Raw genomic sequence first — 17,611 nt, forward strand, 5'->3', positions numbered from 1 at the left:
CGCACTGTTGAAATGCCATAAATGCACTATTGACTTGTAATACAATGCACTATTACCACCTCATCTGCTGCTAATTATATTATTACTATATTTATTATGTACCTCATGTATATATTTTTACAGACCATACAGCACCTTAAAGCTACACATGCACCTTATTGTTATTGCACCTTAATGTTTTTCATTCAGTATTGTCTATGTCTGTCAGCGCACGGGAAGGCGAGGAACGTAATTTCGATACCTCTGTATGTTCTGTACATGTGAAGGTATTGACAATAAAGCTGACCTTGACAACTGTTGTACTATTTGCATTTTAACAGCGTGTGTGATTGTTAAAGTGTATGTCTGCTTCTTCTTTCGACTTCGTCAAGTGGAAGTCCAAGAGCATAGGTTTTGGAAATGATGCAAAAGCGCTGACTCTTCCTGGTCTAAGTTCGCTTTTTTTTTCTTTTTTTTTTTTTAAATAAGCTAAACGCTCCGCTTCATACTTTTCTAAAACGGCAACACGTACACATCGATATCATTTTAGTATCAGACTCACCGAGTCCACATCGTCCAAGTGGAATCGCCTTCAGCTGTATCGGTGACGGTTTATAAAAGCCAGCAGCTGTAAGTCCTTCCAAAACTTTCCCTGACAGCAGCAGGGAACTAAACTCTATTCCTGATTCCGATAAAAGAACATCTTCTGTCCTTTTACGAGAAGCGACATCATGAGCTGCTTTCTTTACGGAGGACGCCATGTTGACAGGGCAGTGTTTTTCAAAAGCCTTTATAATACGGTAGGATTGCACCTCTACTGCTCTCTACTGACCAGGAGGGAAAACGCAGGCACCGTATCAAAAGTTAAAAACTGGAAAATACAGTACCTTATCATTTTAAAAATGGCCATTTTAAAATTTAAATAAAAAAATTAAATCAAACTTTCATTTTGTAGATAGAAAAATGTTTCTAAATCAATACATTGATTTAGAAAAATAAAAACAACCATACATTTAAAGTGTCACACAATACTGACAGTACGTAGAGACTGTACACACTAGAGCAGACATGGGCAAACTACGGCCCGAGGGCCAGGTACGGCACGTTCGGCTTTCTTATTCGGCCCTCCTGACACTAGTACAAAGTATGGTAAAGACTGGTAAAAAGGGTAAAAATGCCTACTTATCCTGTGATCTAATTTTGTTTTTAATATTTGTTCAACTTACAACCTGCCATGTATTGTAAACGTAAGCCCAAAAAATGTAACAAAAAAGTCACTGTAGGCAAAATGTTATCTGTGCATTTGGTCTATAAAGAAAATGGGCTTGACTTGACTTGACCTGAGTGCTGCTGATATCTGACCTTGTTGTGCCCACTGCAACCACACGGGCTTCATTACTCAGGGAACAGCTGCCTCTTCTGAGTTCACTGAAAGCACAATCCTAAGACGGTCTTTCTCCGAATAATCTTGATCGCAATCCGGATTTGAGGATTTGGAGAATTGGCGCTAACTAGGGTTTTAAATCAAGTTAAATGCACATGCATGTCTACCTCTGTGTCAGACAACTTGCTACCGGTGTAATGACAGCACCTGCTCCTGACTTACACTGTTATAAAGTGTCTGGAGATGTTTTGAGAGGATTCCTGATGCAAATTTGTAACTGCGTTTTTTTACGGACAATTTGAACCAGATACAGAATGCTGATCCTATCTCCCCAGGACGGAAATTCCACGTGGCGTTTGAACTCTGCTGATCGAGACCAGCCATGGATCAGCAGAGGTGGTTACACTCTTTTAGCCTCCATCATGGGCAGCTTCTCAGTGGCGGCGATCATTCTGAATGTCCTTGTGATTGTTGTGATGCTCAAACATCGTCAGCTGCGTCAGCCTCTCAGCTTCGCCCTGGTCAACCTGGCCGTCTGTGACCTGGGCTGTGCGCTGTTTGGAGGCCTGCCCACCACGGTCACCAGTGCCTTGGGTTACTTCAGTCTGGGCTCCGTGGGCTGCACTCTGGAGGGCTTTGCTGTTGCCTTCTTTGGTGAGAGAGCAATAATGTACTGAAGTACTTTAGTGATTCATACATGACGTATATTTTCACGTAAGTCAAAAGATAATGTACAGTAAAGTCAGTAGAAAATAAGTTAACATTCAGCCACAATTAAACTAGAGCAAACAGAAATGTTACCAACAAATGTCAAAGGTTTCCCCGGGGTATGTTCTAAAATTAAACTAGTCAACAAGAGGGTCAAAACTGTACTGTTACTGTGCTTTTGGAATCAGTTACACTTGCAGTGATATTCAAATGGGTCAATGACGATGGTAAGAACAGTGTCTACTGTTGTATGTCCCAGAATTGATTATTATTACATTGTTGGGGAAGTCTGGGGAACTCTTACAAAGTTTGGTGACCCCTGCTTTACTCTGTGACATATACTGATGTCTATTAAGTTGAGTAATGCAGAGCATTGAGTGTATTTCTTTGATTTCTACTTTTTCACAGGTATAGCCAGTCTTTGTACAGTTGCAGTTATTTCTGTGGAACGTTACATTGTGGTATGTTATCCTATGGGGGCTGTTCTGTTCCAGACCAGGTAGTAACCAATTCATTTCATTTGCAGCAAACCTTTTCAACAATGTATATATCGGAAAATGCCAATGAGAATGTTAACATATCTTAAGTCTGTAGTTTCTTTTTCTTAATTTGAAAATCAGTGAGTTGCGCTTTGGCCCAGAGGCAATGTCCACTGGAAGGACTATAACCGGGATTCGAACTTGCCCAGGAGGTGAACACTGGTGTTCCACACCAATGACAGAGACATTGCCTCTGGGCCAAAGCGCCACCTTAATATACTAATTCACTAATTTACGAACGTACTATTTACTACTACTACTGACCTACAATTCAAATCTACTAATATCCACTCGTATACTAATACTTCTTACTCTAACATCCACCTACATCCACAGTTCAGGTTTAGGAACTCTCAGGGGATAAAATACAGTTCTATCTAATAGAATCTCTTGTGATTTGCATGTCGAGGAAATCAGCGTCTTACATGTATTTGGTTTTTCCAGACATGCAGTGGCTGGCGTGGTTCTGTCGTGGGTATGGTCCTTCATCTGGAATACTCCACCTCTTTTTGGTTGGGGAAGTTTTGAACTGGAGGGATTGGAGTTATCCTGTGCCCCTAACTGGTACAGCAGAGACTATGGGAACATGTCCTACATAGTAATTTACTTTTTTCTTTGCTTCGCCGTGCCCTTCTCCATCATCATGGTGTCCTACGCAAGACTGCTGTGGACCCTACGGCAGGTGAGAAGGTGGACTCTGTATGTTTGTCTTAGGGCTGTGGTGAGTGACCTACACTGAAAGAGGTGATTCTATACATGTAATGTCCTATCAACCAATCACATGGCAGCAGGTACATCAGCGACTCCATAATGTATTAATGAATGTTTCAAACAAATATTGTACATTTCTGTGTAATATGATCTTGTAATTAATGAGGATACGGCCATACAAAATAACTTGGCAGACCAAGTTTGGTCCCCCCGTGCCTTGAGTTTGACTCACGCTGTAGACATTACTGAGAAGCTCAAACTGAGCAGAAAATGACAGAGAAGAACGATTTAAACCAGGGGTCACCGACCTTTTTGAAACTGAGAGCTACAGTACTTCAAGGACACTTGAAGTGTCTGATACAGACTTCCTGAACATTGTAATAATAATTAGGTCTGGGACATATTATAGCAGACACTCTTCTTCCCATCACCACTGCCGCCATTTAAATATCAAGTAAAACTGATTCAAAAACACAGTAACCATCTTGTTGACTAGTTCTATTTTTAGAACATACCCCGCGGGTAGTTTAGGTAGTCCACGGTGGCTACCAGATGACCCCAGGCACCACGTTGGTGACCCCTGAGTTAAACAATTTCAATGTATATAATTTCAAAATTTCCCTGCATACAACCATCCGCAACCTAATGTCTGAACAAAGACAGATTTTTCTGTGTAAGACCTAGCGACAGCGCAACCCAATGCTCAATATTTGGTCAACATTTCAGGAAAAAAAAATAGGGACACTATTGCAACCGCGGCCTACAGTTGCAGTATCATTACCAGACATGAAGAACTTCTAACGAACCATTCGAAGTAAAAACAACTTTTTGATGTTTTTGAGTTCAGTGCAACACAAATAAGTCCGTCTGTTTGTATAACATCTATGAACCCAATAGCAGAAAGTTTGCAGCCAGAGAGGCATCAGTATCATAGAGAACCAAACCGGACCCTGAACTTTACAATAAAAATATTTTTCTTTTTCTCAAAGGTGACCAAGCTGCAAGTATCTGAGGGCAGCAGCACCAACCGCGTGGAGGTCCAGGTGGCTCGTATGGTGGTGGTGATGGTGCTGGCCTTCCTGCTCACCTGGCTGCCGTACGCTGCCATGGCTTTGGCCATAATCCTAGACTCAAGTCTGTACATCAACCCCCTTATTGCAACTGTACCAGTTTTTCTGGCCAAGAGCAGCACTGTCTACAACCCCATCATATATGTTTTCATGAACAGACAGGTAATCCTTTAGTGTGATCCTCACCCCCCCACCCCCAAAAAAAGAAAAAAAAAAATCTTTCGTCATTAACAACATGTTTTTTTTCTTCAGCTCCGACGATATGCCATACCAACGATTCTGTGTGGATGGAACCCGTGTGGATCTGACGCTCAGACGTCAGAGGGGGAAATGACTGTGGCGACTCTGAACAGGAGTCAAAGAGTCTCACCTAAACAATCCTTGAAAGAGTGAAAGTGACAACAAAGATACCTGTGAAGGACCTCCATCATCTAGAAGTTTTGTTTGTCCTTGTTTTTGTTTCTATAAAAAAAAGGTTGTTTTTTTTTTTATAGTTTTTACCTCAGTGGGTTTTTTTGGGGGGGGGTTTTAATAGTTTTTACCTCAGTGAAACAAACAGAAGTTTAAACATGGAGGTGAAGAAATATCAGAAGACATCCTATGTTGTCCTGCTAGTCTCTTGACACTGTAATGTCTCTCATTAAACATGATAAAATGTCCTTTATGCCACTTATTATGCTACTTTTACATGTGTATATATGTGCATATATATACACATACATATATACTTATATAGGATATATATATTATATATGTATTTACAGTGTGTATGTATATATGTATATTTAATGTGTATATATGTGCATATATATACACATACATATATACTTATATAGGATATATATATTATATATGTATTTACAGTGTGTATGTATATATGTATATTTACATGTGTATATATGTGCATATATATACACATACATATATACTTATATAGGATATATATATTATATATGTATTTACAGTGTGTATGTATATATGTATATTTAATGTGTATATATGTGCATATATATACACATACATATATACTTATATAGGATATATATATTATATATGTATTTACAGTGTGTATGTATATATGTATATTTAATGTGTATATATGTGCATATATATACACATACATATATACTTATATAGGCGGTATATATTATATATGTATTTACAGTGTGTATGTATATTTACATGTGTATATACGTGCATATATATACATATATACATATATACAAACACACACATATATTTATATATACAGTATATATTATTGGTAAATGATCATACCCTGGGAGTGGGAAATAACTTTGGTTTAATATTTAAATGTAATAATATTATTGTTGTGAGTCACAAGAAATATATACATATATATATAAATTGCTGCCGTGCAAACAGAATACTACTTTGTGTTTCCTAAACCAAATCTCACTGCTCACTTTTGTTCATACATCCTGAAGACAATTTTGAATTCATCTTCAGACTGTGCAATGGTCAAAGCCTGCAGGCCTTCTCCGCAAGGGACAGAAAAGGACATACACGCAATCTGAGTTTTATTGAATTATTATCAGATACACACATACTTGTTGCTTCTGAAGGTTCTGTGCTCAAACATGGTTCACATCCACCACACACTCGCACCTCTGCCACTTTCATGTCTCCAACTGATAGTTCCATCAAGAAAAATAAATGTTATTAGCAATAGATCATACAAGAAAAATAGACAAAGTCCTGAAAATAGTCCAAGTTAAAAAAAAATCCCCACTGTTAAATTTTAAAGGAGGTAAGGTTAAGGGTTTTTTTTTTCAGCTTTAAATCTTTAAAACCAAATTGTCACTAAAGATTGTCCCAGACCAAGACAATGTCCAGAGTCAACCATTTAATGATCTCAGATATAGCTAATCAAAAATTAGTTTAATGGGCGTTTTTGGTTGATCTTGTAAATTGTCATGGTTTTATTTAGAAAAAATATCTGACAATGCATGTGTTTGGAAACAGTGGGACTTCTCAAAAAAAAAAAAATCTGTATACTGTAGTCCAGGGGTCCCCAACCCCAGGTCTGTGGACCGATACCGGTCCATTGTTACCGGGCCGCAGTGGGACACAATAAAAAAAATAAAATCCTTATTTTTACTAATTTACTTCATTTGAAGATAATTCAGTCATATTCATCAACATTTAAAGATAATCTGGTAATATTTCAAAATAATACGTCATTCAGACTCTAGGGGAATAAAGTCTAAAAGATGTTTTATTTTGAAAATTTAACAATCCTCCAACATCGGCCTGGTGTTACTGGTCCGCAGTAACGGCCCCTAATGGCCGACCTGTCCTTGGTACAAAAAGGTTGGGGACCACTGCTGTACTCTATACAGATACAAGTGTGTCCATGTGCAGATACACGCCAGCCTTTTGAATCCAGCACTTTATAGAAAAACACAAAGATTTATATAAATCAAGTCTTACAGTTTGATCAATCACAGTCACTCATTTCCTCCTTCTCTGAGTTGAAGACTTCTGATTTGGACCTTGGCTTTGTTTTAAACCAAACTGCAGGGATATTGCTTTCGTTTTAAATGAACTGAAGGAAACAAAGAACTGTTTTTTACAGGACAGTCTGAAGACAAACAATCTTTACACTACGACGCTCCGACAGGTGCTCACGGGGCAGTGTTGATGTCCGAGTCTCCCAACAAGTCGCTAAAATTACGTAACTTTCAAGTCAAGTCAGAGTTGATTACAGGTCCTACAGCTTTGACGTAAAGAACACTGACGTTAGTTTGCGAGATTTGTGTCACACAAGCGCTGAAATCCAATTAGTTGTGAGTCCAGGTCATCAAAGAAAACTGTGGTGTGGTCAATACCAGGTCTTTTCATATGCTAAGTCGAGGTTCAGTATGAAAGGTTGGAGTCAAGTACTTCAGAATTGGAGCTTAAGTCATCAGTTTGGGTCTTATTTACGGTCTGGGATTGAAGGAACGCAATTGTTGATGTGGCATTTTGAAATGAAATTAAATCAAATAGCAGCTAATTAGCAATTTAGCTGACAGAGATGTTTGCATGTCAGCACACCAGTGTTTGCTTCAGAAACAGCGTGAGGTGGCGCCCTGTCGGATGCTAAGAGGCATTAGCGCTTAGTTAGGCAGGACACTCCTTTTCTTTAACGCCTAGCTTTATCTAGAGATTCAGCCACATTTGCCAAATACTGTGACATTCCCTTTCTTTAACGCCTAGCTTTATGGACCTAGAGATTCAGCCACATTTGCCAAATAAAGTGACCTGGAGTCTATGCTTGAAACATGAGGAGACTAGAGACTATAGGCACTGACTGGAGTAAACAACACAGGTTAAAGTTGGTGTAAAATTGGAATAATCAAAATGCAGGTGTCCATGACGGAACCAAGAACTGCTGTGTCCCCTTGCGTTTGAGTATGGTGCTCTAATACTGCCTCATGACCCTGTTGACCCTGAACTATCCATTCACCCTGTGTGGACATATTCATTTAACAGCAGCATATCAGCAGCTCTCAACACGCGGGAACCAATTATAATCTTCGGAATACGTAAAGAAAAAAAACAAAAAACAACAACAACAAAGAACAGACAGGACGTTTTAACAGCAACATTAAAGTCATATCTCTAAATCTTCATCAATAATTCAATAATAATCAGAGGGAAAAAAAAATAGGGGCTTTGCAAATCACAGGGCAGTGCAGAAAAGAGAAAAGAGCCCCCGCGCCCCAACTGCTGAGGCAAAACAAAGACCTTCAAAAAGAGATCCTACTTACCCCAACTCAAAACAGTGAATGAGAACCTCATCAAAAGACAAACGTTTAAAAAAAAAAAAAAAAACAATGTTCTTTCTAACCAACTTTATAACAGCTTTGCACAGGACACACACTGGTCTAAAGGAAAGGCATTTATCAAAACAACGCTAACTTTAAGTCCTGAGCTCTGGGAATGTGCAATAAACGTCCATCTCTGGGGTTGGCAGCTGCCGAACCTTACTCCTGAAAAGTTCCATTACTTCAGATGGCTCAAAAACCATACGATCGAATATATACACAAATAAAAAAAAAAAAAAAACAGTATTAAACACATATTAAAAATTAAATATTCAATTAAAGTTGGTGCTCAGCGGGAAAAGGCTGGGTTCTAGAACGATCTAAAGGAAGAGGTAACATCATTGCAAAGAGGGAATGTTTGGGTCCCCAGACAAAGTCATGAGTCTCGGTGAAGAAAAGTGGAGTGTAATTGTACCGGGATAAGCACATAGGATTTAGACAGCACCCTGCTGTCCTCCATCTTTGTCCTCATCATGTACTGAATCAGGTAGTTTTTTCTTGACCACCGGACCAAAGTACTACAGAGTTACTTCCATAAAACCGGGGCAGTTAAAAGTCACATGCTCTATTTCAAATTACAACTTGATGCTAGTGTATTCGTTTCTGCACAATACTTGCGCCAAAGTCTTCAGAGAACCTTAGTGATTTTAGCTTGGACACGGACACAGTAGCTGCTCGCTCTCTACTGCCTCATCTGGACACTTTGTGTGTTGCGGATATTATTATAAAAAGGGAATATAGGGCACTTATTATGGACAATAATAGTGAATCCACTGTCTGTGGTGATGTGAAACTTGTGGGTATTGTCTATGTCAGGCGTGGGCAAACATTTGACTCGCGGGCCCCAATTGGCCTAAAATTGAACAGTGGGGGGGCGGGGTCAGGAGCAGATAGATGGAGAGTTCATGTGAACTAAGATAAATGACATGTAAAAGTCATGCATAAGAGGCTAAAATGCTAAAATGCTTTTATCATTTTCTACGCCAACTAGTGGGGAAACTGGGTATTGCAGGGAAAAGGAAGATAATGATAATATAAATGTAAATATAATTTATATTATCATTAAATAAATTATATCATTTGGAAAAGTTCGGCGGGCCGAATTAAAAAGCTGTGCCGCATCCGGCCCCCGCACCTTAGTTTGCCCATGCCTGGTCTATGTGATTTGATATATAGTTGAGTGAGTACACACCAGTGAAACACACATATTAAAAACCTAATTTTTCACTAGTAGTTGTGGATCCAACACTAAGTTAATACGTTGTTAGCTTTTTATTTTAACTTTTTTTTTTTTTTTTAAATTGTGACAAAGATGAGGAACAAGGCAGCAGTTGAACAGCAGCTCCTCCGATCCTTCGACCTCAAATCAGTTGTTTTCTCTGTCAACTCTGTGCAGGAGTCACCAATGTTTCATACCCCTTTGGAAAACATGTCTAACAGCAAAGATCCAGCAGTAACAATCCTTTTACTTGTGTTTGTGTTGGAGGCAGCATGATTAAAGAAGACAAAGTAAAAAAAAAAAAAAAAAAAAAAAAGGGTTTGAGGCTGAGATAAAGTCTTAAGTCTTTTACGTGTATCATCAAGTTCTGCAGCTCAACCTCACATCCAAAAAACAACTCAAAAAATAACAGTAATAAAAAAAAAAACCAAAACCTTCTTTGACTAAATTTGTCACGTTTCTCCTTTCGACCTATTTCCACTTCACTAATGCAGTAGGTTGTGTGCCAGTGCTGACTTTGTGGACAGCGTCGGTAGCAGCGGCGCCAGCAGCAGCAAGAGGAGGAGGAGGAGGAGGAAGGGGAAATAGAATGTCCCTCAGTCTGCCCTCTTTCCAGCTTTAGGTCATTTCATTTTTGAAATGAAATCCTAATCTCTTCATTCTAAAGTCAAGTAAGAAATCAACTGTTCAGTCTTAGAAGGGGAGTGAGGCTGTGGCTCCTTCAGAATGTATGTGTGTTTTTGTGTGTGTGTGTGTGTGTGTTTTTTTTTTGGTGAGCTTCACGTGTGTGATTAGGTTAGATCCACCAGTGTATGAGCGTCCTCTTGACCTCAGTGTCCTGTCGGCCTTAAAACAACACACTCTGTCTCCTGTTCTTCCCCTGGGCTGAGGAACAGAGAAAGAGACATAAACAGGGTTCCTTAAAACAGTTCAATGAGGACAAATACAAACGCACTACAACAAAAAAAAAAAAAACGCACAAAAAACACACGTCAGTTAAAAATGCACACTTAACGTCAACCATTTAGTTGAGTTTTTTGGGGTTTTTTTTCTGTTTATGATTTATGTTCTTAAATAACGTTTTGTTGCTTTTACTATACGGTATTTCTGGAATTGGGTTCCTCGGGCACGACGTAACTCGATTTTCTTCATACGTCAGAACTCGCATAGTGTACATAAGTCACTCACCTACGCTAACACAGCGGTAACATCATACCGTAAAACACTTTGAACCCTGCAGCGTAGACAATAATGCGGCTAATTTATGGATTTTTATAGGCTAGCGAAGTTCATACCGCTAGCGATCAATGACTTTTCTGGTAGGCTACTGTGTGTTATACTAGTAGCGTATGTCTGTCTGTGAATGGCTGTGAGCGTATATGTGCAAGGGGCGCGCATGAGAGAGAACGGTAGCTAAAGTTGAGAGCAGTTTGAGCTTAAGAGTTTGAGCTTTGAGTTTAAGTGTGAGTTGGTTATACAGGAGCTGTTAACACTCTGTTTATGTTCTGTTGTGGTCAGTGGGGCTGATAATAAAGACCCCAACTTCCCTGTTTCTGTTTACCTCTGCTGTGGACAAGCACAAAGTAAAGGGAGTTAGCCCCGGGAGCTAATGTTAGCTTCAGCCCTGGAGCAGATCACTAAGTCTCCCCTGTGCATTCCAACTACGGTCGGGGCTCCACAGCGGGACATAGTTAACGGGTAACCAGCCATGCTACAGTTGGCTTTCCTATTTATAGCTTTATTCAGTTGTGTTTATCTTTTTTTTTGTTAAATGTAATGATTTTCATTGGTTTCCTGCATGAACCTGAACACAAAATACTGTTAAAAAAGTTTGTCATCTGGATTCTGAACGGACTAATCAATTTTACATTGATTCCTTAGGGGAAAATTGTTTCAGTTTTTGGTATATCTACAGTATATACATATATGTGCAGTTACTTCTACAAGACCACTAGATGGCTCTGTTATTAAAATCCAATACAATACTTAAAGACAATACTTTCTGAGTCCGCTCCTTAAACCATCACGGCCTTCGTAACTATTTTCAGCAAACAAGGAAACAGAGACATAAAAAAGGCCAAAACTCTGTGAAACTCTTAACACACGAGCACACTCATATTATTATAAAGTACTGATTGTTGTATTTCCCTAGCTATGGTACCAATGCCCCAATGAGGACATACACTTCAAACACTGCACACCAAGCGGAACATCCAACCAAGTCAAAGCAAAACTTACAGCTACATCTCTCTCTGCAGAAACCGGAAGATGACTGAAAATATAGAGAACCAAGTGACCGTCACTCTCATATGATGTTGTACTCACATGAGTTATCACAATTGTGGATTATATATATACACTAAATACACACATTCTGCCTCAACGGAGAGGCGCGAGCCTGGGCCTGACGCTTAGACTTAGACTTAGGTTGCACTCACAGTAGGGCCAGTTGTTCCGTAACGTACTGAAGCATGAACGCCCGCCCCTCCGCTGGCATGCCGTCACCCCAAAGATAAGCGCGCATCAGCGCGGTTGCCTCCAACACGTACGTCAACTGACTGTTGCTCATACGCAGTTAAGAGTGAACCCACTCTTGGTGATTGCTAGTCAATCGCGCTGCACGATTACGAAGACATACTTATGGGCGTTTGCGCTCACGTGCGTGACCAAGTGAACCATGCCTCGGCCTCAATCCGGACTTTAGGTGGGCAGACGTTGTCGGGTGCAGTACACTGGCCCTCGTGCGAGTGCACCCTTAGATGCTGAGGCCCAAAACAGAAGTTGAGGCTAAGACACCTTAAGGCTAAAAGGACGGATAATGAAGTCCAGTCACTGAGGCGGAGGCTGATTCTACGACTGAGACTTAGATGATAAGACGGAGACAGGGACAGAGACTCAGTCGGGATGAAATGCTGAGGGTGAGACTGGAGCTAAGGCTGAGGCTAAAACTGAACCTGAGAGGCATCAGTGAGAACTGAGGCCTTTGCATATAAGACAGAGAGAGAGAGAGAGAGAGAGTGAAAGAACAGGGATGCAAGAGATGAAAAGAAAAGTTCAAGCATTTACCATAAGAGCTGATTCTGTCAGTAGAAGAAGAGGTCATACTGTGTCACTAATGCCTAGGATTGGTTGATTCTCTCTGGAAGAACTGAGAGGGAGCGGAGCCTAGTTTGTGGGATATGGCTTTATCGGGGATGAAGATGGTTTCGGGGGAAACAAAAAAAAGACGGAAGAAGGAAAAGGACGGTTAAAGACAAGAGAGAGAAAAGCGAGAGAATTATTATTAGAACAGAAAGCAGATGTGTATATAAAGACATGGACAATAAGAGGACCAATGGACAGCATAAGCATTTACAGCAACATCTTCCAGCGGGACGTTAAACCACTCTGAGTGTCCCAACACCAACGTCTACAGAGAAATGAGCAGTTTTAGTTGACACAGCTGTAACTCACAGGAGTCTGTGTGGACCGAGGATCTCTTCCCTGGATCCTTCTGCAGCTGGATTCCTTTAACTGAGAATATGGAGGCAGCTGGGGGAGAAAAAAAAAACACAAAGTGCAATTGTGGGTGTGATTTGAAGTGTATTTAAGTGTACGTGTGTGTATGTGTGTGTGCTTATACTCACTGTCCGACAAAGTCTGAAGCTGTTCCCCCAGAGTCCTGAAGTACGCGTGTTTCTGAGCTTCTTCGGCTGATATTCTCCTCTTTACCTCAAACTAATCACACACAAACACATACAAAAACATACAAAAATAAAACTTAAGGGACAGTTCAAATATTTCAAACACATCTGTTTGTGCCTGTAAATGTACAAACATCACAGCGTGTTACTGTACCTGTCAGCATCATAAGGCCCGGGGGCCCGATGTGGCCCGTTCAGCTTTTTAATCCGGCCCTCCAAACTTTTCCAAATAATGTAATTTATTTATATTATCAGTATACTTTCCCTGCAATACCCACATTTCCCCAATAGATGGGGTAGGGAAATCATAAAAGCATCTTAGCTTTTATGCTTGACCTTTCCATGTCATTTATCTTAGTTCAATTGTGACCCACGAATGACCCACGAATCAAATAGTTTGCCCACGTCTGACCTAGCTAACATACTTATTTTCTCGACTAAGATGCAGAAGTCGGTCAAATTCTGAAGGACTCCAGAGGGCAACAAGTACATTCTAATTACTGCATCTCCGAGGCTCACAGTAGTTGTTGGTTCACTGATGCATCCGGCATGTTCCAATATGTTCCTAGTAAGTTTCTAATATTTACCAGTCAGCAATAAATTGCCTTTTTTTAAAAAAAAAAAAAATAAGGCAAAAATAAAACTGACTTCCGAACATTTCCACAGTTCACCTTCAAACCAACAGGTGGGTTAATATTTACCTGTAGCAGACATGAAAGTAAATGAAGGCCGTCATTGTCCATTCTGTAACAGGGAAAACAGGAGATAAAACATTAACGCCAACCTCAAACAGAAAAGCAAATGTCTACTTTTTGAATATGACACACACACACACACACACATATATATATTTATATATAGACAAACCTGGGTGCATGATTGAGCAGAGATTCAGGTTTATACTGTGGGAAATTGTAGGTTTTAAACTCTTCAGTGGTTGTGATTCCCGGCCAGATTTCTTCTGTAGGAGTTCCTACAGTGACAGAAGGAATAAAACAAATACACCCAATTACATACATACTGAACATGTACAGGGTAGTAACCAAGAAAATGTTAAGATTGTTTACTCAGCTAGGACTGGGCAAATCAATGCACTATTATCGCTTTAACTTTATCACACACATTATTGCAGTTCTTTATCGCACTTTTTTTTTTTCATTATAATTTTTGAAAGTCCTTTCCACACTACCAGTGAATACTATTTCTGTCATGCCCCCACCCCACCCCTTGGGGACAGTTGAGAATCGGAAAACATGTATTTGGTGTATGTTGCTGCCACCTAGTGACTGGAGGCTTGTTATCATTCAAGCATTACAGCAGTGCTACAGCGTGCCATATTCCATTGGAAGCCCCCCCTGACGCCCCTGGCACCTCAGGGGGGGCCCGCCCCACTATTTGACAAGTAGACAAAAAAGGATGCAAGTCTTTTTTTTTTTTTTTTTTTTTTTTACCCAGGATGCGGAATATGAGGTGCAGCTCATCCTCTACGGTGGATCCAGGAAATAAGGGTCGACCTGTGATCATTTCATAAAAGATGCAGCCAACGCCCCTAAGCAGCCAGAACAAGAAAAAAAGATATTACAAATCACTACATTGTAGCTGCCCTACAATGTAGTGTAAATTATTATAATTATATAATAATTAAAACATTTGGGATTTAAACTGCAGCCTTATGATACCAAGCTTGTATAACTGTGTTGTAATGGATAAAACACCAGACAAACACCAGAGGTACTACATCACCGGTTCACACAAAAGCAGCCAAATGAATATAATACAATCATTACATATCAATTGTTTTATCAACAGTTTCTAGTTTGTTTTTTGGGTTTTGTTTTTTTTTTGTAGTTTGTGTAGATGCGCGTATGCTGACCACATGTCAATTGGAGTGGAGTATTCTGTGGAACCTAGAAGAACATCTGGGGGTCGGTACCATAACGTCACCACTTCATTAGAGTACGTTTTTGTGGGAACAGACTTTGCTCGAGCCAGACCTGAAACAAATCAGAAAAATTGTCCTTAAAAGAACAGTAATAACCAAGAGCAGTACCAGGAACAACACTAAGCCGACCAGGTCATATGTGTTTCCACCACAACATATACTATAGTTTCCTAACATAGAAACTACGTTAGCATCATTTCCAAACTATTGAGCGTACCTGAATATAAGTCGCACCCAGTAAATTTAAAAAGTAAAATAGTAAATAGTTGCACATATATAGGCTGCACTTCTCTATAAGCCGCAGGTGTCCACATTTACACAGTAAATTTTAATTAAATAAATGCTTTTTTTTCCAAACAGTGACTGTAGCATGGCTGGTTACATGTTAGCTCTTTCCTGCTTCAGCGCCCCAACCGTAGTTGGAATGCACAGGGGAGACTTAGTGATCTACTCCAAAGCTGAAGCTAACATTAGCTCTGGGGCTAACTCCCTTCACTTTGTGCTTGTCCGCAGCAGAGGTAAACAGAAACAGGGAAGTTGGGGTCTTTATTATCAGCCTCAGAGTTTTAACAGCTCCTGTATAACCAACTCACAACATGACAGGGCGACAACTGCTCTGAACCTTTGCTACGTTCTCTCTCTCTCTCTCTCTTGCTCTGAACCTTCGCTACGTTCTTTCTCTCGCACGCCCCCCATGCGCATATACGCTCACAGCCATTCACAGACCGATATACGCTACTAGTATAACACAAGGTAGCCTACCAGAAAAGTGATTGACCGCTAGCGATATGAACTTCACTAGCCTGTAAAAAATCCATAAATTAGCCGCATCACTGCCGGGTTCAAAGTGTATGAAAAACGTAGCAGCTTAGTCCTGAAATTACATTCATTTACACTGCAGGAGCATGTTGCAAACAAAGTACCAGGAACTCTTTGCAATATCACTGCAGTACAATAAATGTTAATAGAAATTCTAATATAAAACCAACAAAGACTGTAACAATTCAAAACTATGAGTTGTTGATCGTTTTACCAAAATCAGCCAGTTTAAGTTCTCCTTTCTCGTTGATGAGAAGGTTCTGAGGTTTAAGGTCTCGGTGCAGGACTTTCCTTTTGTGACAGTAGGCCAGACCTCGCAGCAGCTGAAACAGGAAGATCTGCAAAGACCAGCAGCATAGAAGAACTGATTAGATTGGTGCAGTTTAGGAGTATTTATACAATTAAACTTTATCCAACATGATATGTTAATTGTAGGGATGTTCGATATTAACTTTTTGCCGATACCGATATGCCGACATTGTCCAGAAACTTACGATTCCGATATCAACCGATACCGATATATACAGCCAGTTGCCCCCAAAACTGAGGTAAACATCTCAGGACCCTACGTACGATTCCAGCAAATTTGGCAACCCATGCATTGTGTTATCGGATTTTCATTATCGGAGGAAAAACCGATAACGGTCTTACAGAAATTACATAATAATGCTAATATTGAGCCAATAATATCGGCTGACGGATATTATCAGACAGTTAATAAAATTAAAAAATGCACAGGTAAAAAAAAAAAAAAAAAAAAGGTTACATTCAGACTTAAATTCTCACAATACACCACTGAAGGTGACTCACTTTTACATTGTAAACACTCATGATACTCCCACAGTCGTCCATGTACTGTTTCAGGTCTTTCTCCTGAAGGAGACGGAAGACGGAGTCAAAGAGAAGACAAAGAAAAATGTAAACAAACAAATAAAAACTTTATTATTTTATATATATTTCAAACCCAGAAAGTTAAGATGCAGACGAACCAGATATTCAAAGACTAGTGTCAGGCACTTGTCAGTGTGGATGATGTCATGCAGTGTTACGATGTTCGCGTGTTTCAAGTCTTTTAGGAGAGAAACTGAAAGGGGGGAAAAAAAAGACATGTCGACTTGACTATATTCAAGTTTTGCAATGTCTTCTTTTATTTTTTTTTTTTTTAAACTCGATGATTTACCCTTCCTCTAACCCCATATGTCAGTCTGACTGCACACTTGTTTTTATACAATGCTGATTTTGTTGCTTGCTGGACACACCAAAGCCAGTCAGGCAGATGGGATTCAAACCTGTGATCCTCCAATAGAGGGACAGGAGAATGATTCTTCTGGCATAACTGCCATGCGGTTATTGCCTTTCCAGTGCTACTGTAACAAACAAATAACTTGTTTGGAATTGTCTCCTGTTTACTTATGGATTTCCTGCAGCTGTATCTCACTATGGGCCACATGTCAGCCAATGTGAGAAAAAGGTGGGGTATAATAATGTGCCCTAAATTATGACAAACACTGTTTAAACTCATATTTACACCTACAGTACCTTTGTCATCCAAATGGACTGCACATTTAAAGCCTAAAGTTGACAATATATATTTAATAGTAGTAATTAATTTCTATCTATCTATCTATCTATCAATCTATCTATCCATCTACCCATCCATCTATACATCCATCTATACATCCATCTACCCATCCATCTATACATCCATCTATACATCCATCTAT

At 39.7% G+C, this 17,611-nt stretch overlaps 2 protein-coding genes across 2 annotated transcripts; one reads left to right on the plus strand and one right to left on the minus strand.

Annotated features, from left to right (window-relative positions):
• Positions 1 to 1,214: 1,214 nt before the first annotated feature.
• LOC103384454 (parapinopsin-like) lies at positions 1,215 to 4,884 on the plus strand. The gene is made up of 5 exons (XM_017035661.2): positions 1,215 to 2,017; positions 2,480 to 2,570; positions 3,055 to 3,292; positions 4,311 to 4,553; positions 4,644 to 4,884. Exons 1-5 carry the CDS (start codon positions 1,678 to 1,680, stop codon positions 4,782 to 4,784), a joined length of 1,053 nt encoding a protein of 350 aa, XP_016891150.2. The 5' UTR covers positions 1,215 to 1,677; the 3' UTR covers positions 4,785 to 4,884.
• Positions 4,885 to 5,915: 1,031 nt separating this feature from the next.
• Positions 5,916 to 17,070, minus strand: LOC103384455 (cyclin-dependent kinase 17-like). Its single transcript, XM_025059263.1, has 12 exons — positions 16,877 to 17,070; positions 16,698 to 16,760; positions 16,102 to 16,225; positions 15,000 to 15,120; positions 14,578 to 14,675; positions 13,994 to 14,099; positions 13,828 to 13,870; positions 13,070 to 13,160; positions 12,897 to 12,974; positions 12,510 to 12,626; positions 7,586 to 10,328; positions 5,916 to 7,529 (listed from the first exon to the last, which is right to left on the minus strand). Exons 1-10 carry the CDS (start codon positions 16,994 to 16,996, stop codon positions 12,556 to 12,558), a joined length of 915 nt encoding a protein of 304 aa, XP_024915031.1. The 5' UTR covers positions 16,997 to 17,070; the 3' UTR covers positions 5,916 to 7,529; positions 7,586 to 10,328; positions 12,510 to 12,555.
• Between the last annotated feature and the right edge of the window lie 541 nt (positions 17,071 to 17,611).

Source organism: Cynoglossus semilaevis, chromosome 10 (assembly GCF_000523025.1).
Source record: "Cynoglossus semilaevis isolate Cse_v1.0 chromosome 10, Cse_v1.0, whole genome shotgun sequence".
NCBI classification, from domain to species: domain Eukaryota; kingdom Metazoa; phylum Chordata; class Actinopteri; order Pleuronectiformes; family Cynoglossidae; genus Cynoglossus; species Cynoglossus semilaevis.